The 6,389-nt window shown below is 40.8% G+C and overlaps 1 protein-coding gene across 2 annotated transcripts in view; it reads left to right on the top strand.

Moving 5' to 3' along the window:
* Positions 1 to 3,642, top strand: part of pitx2 (paired-like homeodomain 2) — a 13,001-nt gene extending 9,359 nt beyond the window's left edge. For both annotated transcript variants that reach the window (XM_084041978.1, XM_084041977.1), the window contains 2 exons: positions 385 to 593; positions 2,281 to 3,642. In XM_084041978.1, coding sequence (XP_083898104.1) covers positions 385 to 593; positions 2,281 to 2,841 — 770 coding nt within the window. In that variant the 3' untranslated portion in view covers positions 2,842 to 3,642. The remainder of the gene's footprint in view (positions 1 to 384; positions 594 to 2,280) is intronic.
* Positions 3,643 to 6,389: the final 2,747 nt, after the last annotated feature.

Consider the following 6,389-nt stretch of genomic DNA (forward strand, 5'->3'; position numbering starts at 1 on the left):
GACTGCGGTGGCCATGTAGTTTATGTGGTAGGCTATGTAAACTCAATTTGACTAATACAATAAAAATGTTTAAAAAAATATCTACTACTAGCTACTACTATAGGCTAATAATAATGATAATAATCAACATAATTCATAATAATTATCGTAAAATAATTAGAAAGATAGGCCTACTCTCAAATGTAGGATGATTAATTTGTATTCTGTCACGAGTCCACTCAGCTTTTCTTAGTCCAGGTTTGTGTTTTTTGTATTAGAGCAACTCTTCCAGCCTATTCTCGCGTTCTCTGTATTATTAGTGTCACTTATATAGCTTTAAAACGCAGCCCGTCTGGTTAAAATAATAAAACAAAGTGAATAAACGGTCTCCTATCTCTTTTACAGAGAAAGAAAAGGGCCAAAATAAAAACAACAGCAACAACGACGACTCTTCGGACGACCCTAAAAAGAAACGCCAGCGGCGGCAGAGGACTCACTTCACCAGCCAGCAGCTACAGGAGCTCGAGGCCACGTTCCAGAGGAACCGCTACCCGGACATGAGCACCAGAGAGGAGATAGCAGTGTGGACCAACCTCACGGAGGCTCGCGTCAGGGTAAGGAAACACAACCTAGGGGTCAATTTTTTATTATTTTTTAACATAACACTATAATGTTCTTATTTTGATCATAATACCCAATTATTGAATGTCAGTCTGCAGGATTTCTGATTTACTATGACACTATGACACATTAGGAGTCCAGTAGTAGCCTATACAGTGGTTCTCTAACTTTTTATTTTCAAGGACCAATAACTCTGAGAGTGCAAATGGGTCCATTTGGTTCCATTTGTACACTCTCAGAGTTACAGACCTGTAAAGGTAATTTAAGGCTATAGCTCTTTGTGTTTCTAGTTATTGTCCACTAATGTGTATGTCCGTAGCAAAAATAGAATGTTGACAAAAATGTCCACCATGCATGGCGATGACCCCTGAACATAACACAATTCATCAAATTATACATTATACAGTTTCTGATGATCTGTGTCACTAGTACCAGTACTGAAGACCTTAATACTGGCAGTGCATACAGATGGAACCGAATGGACCCATATAAGGGACAATTTGTGCACTCTCAGGGTTCAATTAACACATGTATTTTAGTGCATAGCAAGCAGGAGAATGATTATTCGCACAATTACGCATAGCGGGGAAAAAATCAGTGTGGAAAAGATTCCATCAACGAAATGTCGTCAGAAAACAAATACTCGAAGCCTTCTTTAAATAATATAGGCCTACAAACTTACACAGGACAATATTAATTATCTTATGTGTTTATCCCCCTACTCCTGTCTAATTACGTCTTACCTCAGCCGTGTCTAATCCTCTGAACAGTGTGAAACAATGTAGCAAAATCCGGTTTAGAGTTATTACAGTTATTTTGTATTATTTCTTGGCACACGTTTAATGACATAAAAACAGTTAATCTCATATAGAGCTTTGGGCCCATGAGGCGCTGTATACACATTGCGTCTTATAGCTGTTTTTAGAGAGAAAGTGTAATTCCAGGCTATAACGCTGTTAACGGGTTAAGGCTCAGACATTTGTCCGTGACAGATACCATACATGTTCCTCTGTTCGTGTGAAAGAGGTGCAAAGCTTGTATTTTGCCATTGTCACCCCGACGTTGTGTGATTATAAGGTCACACGAGTGTTTGTCTCGGTCCAGAGCGTGAATACACACACACACACACACACACACACACACACACACACACACACACACACACACACACACACACACACACACACACACACACACACACACACACACACACACACACACACACACACACACTAGACTAGAATACACACGCCTAGTGTGTATTCAGTGTGTATTCTGCTGAGATACAGCAGCAAGAATCAAAGCACATTTCTCTGCATGATAAATCATGAATTAATTATCCATATTTGAACTCAACTGTTACACGGCATGTTTTAATTATCGCGGAGCGGGTCTTGTCCTTTATTCCCCCCTCCCACGTTTTATTTTTTACAGTGACAGAATTAGCCTAATAAGATTTGGTGCAGGCTATTTTGTTTCTTAATGTGGGGCATGAAAGAAATATTTTTTTAATATATTTAAATTATCTCGTAATTATTTAGTATAGACTATTAAAAAAAAATAGCTGCAATTCCAGCTCGGAAGCAAACATTCAACCAGTTCCCAAACACATATAGCAGCCCAGATTTCTAAAGTTAGATAAAGTTATGACAATTGTTTTCCTTTTCTCCGTCCTTGCAGGTGTGGTTCAAGAACCGGCGAGCGAAGTGGAGGAAACGGGAGAGGAACTCCCAGGCCGAGCTCTGCAAGAACGGCTTCGGCCCGCAGTTCAACGGCCTCATGCAGCCCTACGAAGACATGTACCCGAGCTACACGTACAACAACTGGGCGGCGAAGGGCCTCACGTCGGCCTCTCTGACCACCAAGAGCTTCCCTTTCTTCAACTCCATGAACTCCATCAACCCGCTGTCCTCCCAGGCCATGTTCTCCCCTCCCAACTCCATCTCCTCCATGAGCATGACCTCCGGCATGGTCCCGTCCGTGCCCGGCGGCTCCAGCCTCAACGGCCTCAATAACTTGAACAACCTCAGCGGCAACCCCTCTCTGAACTCGGGGGTCCCCAACCCGGCCTGTCCGTACGCACCCCCGACGCCCCCTTACGTGTACAGGGACACTTGTAACTCCAGTCTGGCCAGCCTGAGACTCAAAGCCAAGCAGCACTCCAGTTTTGGATATCCCGGCGTGCAGAACCCGGCCGCTAACCTCAGTGCGTGTCAATACGCCGTGGATAGACCGGTGTAACGATACGATATAAATAGTATTACACCTGAAAATGAACCGCAACCCAACTCCACCACCGCCACAGGAACAAAAGACTACTTTTCTTTTTCTTTTTCTAAAGGGCACTAGAAGACTGAAGAAACAACCACTGAAACAACCCAGGACGAATTAAAAAACAGTAGAATGGAGGCTTTAATCCTCTCCCCTCCCACGAGTAGGTCTGTGTTGTTGTGAATGGAGTTCCTCACAGGCCTACTTTCATTTTGAAGCTTGTCAAATTACTCCTTTTTTGGGGGGGTGGGGGGAAGGGGTGGATGTTGATTATTGACTGAAAGGTTGTACATATTTAGAATCGTTCATCTCCTGTTTTGCCTCGCTATAAAGCCCTCCAGACTTCTCAAGGTTCAATTTAAACAACGCATGTGGATAAAAAACAAACAAAAAAAGAAATTTAAAAAAAGAAGGAAAAAAAACTGAAAAAAGGAATCATGTTTTGCTTGCAAAAAAAGGGGAGGGGTGTACATACTAAAAACGCACCGGTTGTGTGTGTTCTAACATATTATAAATTTATTCTTAAATGTCTGTGTGAATATCGATTTAGAATAGCAACAATTCTGGATTTAAAGAAAAGAAAAAAAGACGCATCCAATGCTGTTCCGAAAAATTATTTGTTTTTTCCCCTCTCTCTCTCTCTCTCTCTCTCTCTCTGTATAGTATTTGGTACGGAATTATGTTTCTTTTTTGTTTCTTTTTTTTTTTTCAACATCAAAAATAAACTATTGTGTTTTATTTAATGGAAGTAAATATATTGTTCAAAACATGTTTTGCTTGCTGGAGGACTTATTATTACTGGACTTTTAATGAACCCGTTGTTGTGTTGGCACAGCATGTATAGTCAAAGCCCGATTTACATATACGTCGTAGGCTATATACGATTCCTCTTGATGAAAATAGTCGATCTACAAGCTCACAATGCTTCGCGTATGTCAAGCTTGTGAGCTTGTAGATCTGCTATCTTCGGACGGAGGTGCAAAATGGAGCATTCTCGGAGCGAGTTGAGTTGAGTTGAGTTGAGCAAAGCAATCTGTCTCCCAAACAGTGGGTCGGGACCCATTTGTGGGTCGCGGACACATTTTTATGGGTCGCGAGTAAATATCCCTTTATTTTTTTGTTTCCTATACATTCTGATTTAATTATTATTATTTCACAAATATTTTCAAAAGAAATCCCCCAAAATGCCCCAAAAAAATCATGAATTAAAAACAAATTCAGTGATATCTGAATAAATTAAGCATAAAACTAAGAAATCCCATAAATTAGAAAACAAATGTTTAAGAAGTATAGTGAAAATAGCTGATGCGAGCTTGTAGATTTGCTATTTTCACTATAGTTTGAGTCCGGGGAAAACGTCAATCTTTTTCTCTTTTGGGTCTTGGGTCTAAAAAGTTTGGGAACCACTGGTCTATGGGGCCACCAGGCCGGATAATCTATAGCCAAAACAATGGGCCACTCCAATACACATACTCCAATACATTTAAACTGAAGAGGGGAAGAGATGTCCCGACAGATTAGCTGCTGAATACATGTCTGGCTTCTTAGCCAAAGGCTTGGTGCTGCATGGTCACTGGCGCTTGAAATAACACGGGAATCAACAAACAAGCGGAGCTGGAAGACCACACAGGACCAGAGTCCATTATTAGACTCACTGTGGAGCACATGCTAACATGAATGGTGGATTTTTATTCAACGAGTGATATAATATAATGTTGTTGCAATGCGTGCAGAGTAACCAACAATAGATAGCTTGGCTCGTTGTTTCTCAATGTGGGGGTCCGGGGACCCCCAGGGGTCCTTGGGGTGTGTGTGTGTGTGTGTGTGTGTGTGTGTGTGTGTGTGTGTGTGTGTGTGTGTGTGTGTGTGTGTGTGTTGGGGGGGGGGGGGGGGTTCCAGGGGGTCCCCAGCAAAATTAGTTAATAGCCTCACAATCATTTTAACTACTTTATCCACGTTGGCTATTGAAAAATTGCAGATATACAAGCTCACTGCGAGCTTGTAGCCTGCATCTGCTTTTTTTTTTAATGCTTTTTTTTTTAACACAAATCTTTTTTTTCTGGGAGTCCCTGGCACAAAACAAATTTCAGATGAGGGTCCACGGTCAAATATATATCAATTGGGGGTCCTTGACACGAAAAAGTTTGAGAACCACTGTCTATTTAGCGCATACATTGATACTTTTGTGATTCAACCCCACTGCAGATCCTCTCCTTTGTCTGCGATGGTTTGATTTGCATTAAGTATTAAGTCTAATTTATCGTCCCTATACAACGGTGGCGCTTGCCGAAAAGCACAGATATGTTCGGCAAACGACACCGTGGGCTCTACGGAGTATTATGATCTAAATTAGGCTTGGTTAAAGTTTCCTCAGAACCATGACTGAGGCAAATGAAAACAACGATACGGTGCAGTGGAAATATGATTCACAAGTCAGAGCAAACAAACAGGCGAAGGTATGTGAGGCATGGAGACAGAGGAGGAGGGTACGATCAGCTCATGGCTTCATTGGAGAACAAGACACAAATAAGAACTATTAGGCTACTTGTTTGGTCTTATTCAAATAATGTATCTTCTTACATCGCCTTAAAGCCTGTGGAATTATTATAACATGACGTGAGTATTTTCATTCATTTATGTCTGTGTTGTTTTAGGTAATTAAACATAACTGGAGCATGACTAACCACTGACTAATACAACAGCGCGTAAAACTCATCTCTTTGTGTGCGGGACATAGGTCTAGGTACTCTATATACCTCTACTGTGAAACATAGGATTTAAACCATAACGTGAGTGCTTTTGTTTTCCAACTCAAAAAGTCTGGGTCACATAGGGCAGGCCTTACATGAAAATAAGCTAGAATATATTTTGTTTAATTATGTTAGTCTAAAGTAAAATAAACTAGCGTTATGTATATTGAATAGATTGAACTATATGGACACTTTTAGGCCTGCATAATTCTGATACGGTGTGGGTACACGAACTATATTTAGGACTACTTATTTGCATTGGAACTTGGAAGAAGCTATAGACCTATGTTCTTTGTTTAAAAAATAAATACAATTATTGGGCATGGTTAGGCTATATGGATCTATCACCAATACACAAAAAGTAAAAGTATTATTTTTTTTACAGGCATAGTGTGGTCTTTTGGTAGTAGCCTAGGCCTACACCAGAGCTAATTATGGGCTGATTTAGGATCTGATTTGACGCAGCGGGGCGCAGGTCGTTTCTCATAACATAGGCCTAATAAATCAAAACCATTACAACCACACAATAAAACGCTATACTTGCAGTTGCACACTAAAACTAACACAATCCTGCCACAACTCTGCTTTGTTTTTATTTATTTATTTGCCAAAAACAACCGGCTTATTTGTACTGCTTTGTTCTGTGCAGACTGACTGCCCGATGTGTTCTCCAGCATGAAATTCTTGATTTGGGAGTGGAGACTTGTCATGAAAGACCTCATGCAGGCTGGACGGTGATCCCCTTTCAAGAAGTATATCACCTAATGA

Source organism: Gymnoscopelus microlampas (genome assembly GCF_963454915.1).
Source record: "Gymnoscopelus microlampas genome assembly, chromosome: 18".
NCBI lineage: Eukaryota > Metazoa > Chordata > Actinopteri > Myctophiformes > Myctophidae > Gymnoscopelus > Gymnoscopelus microlampas.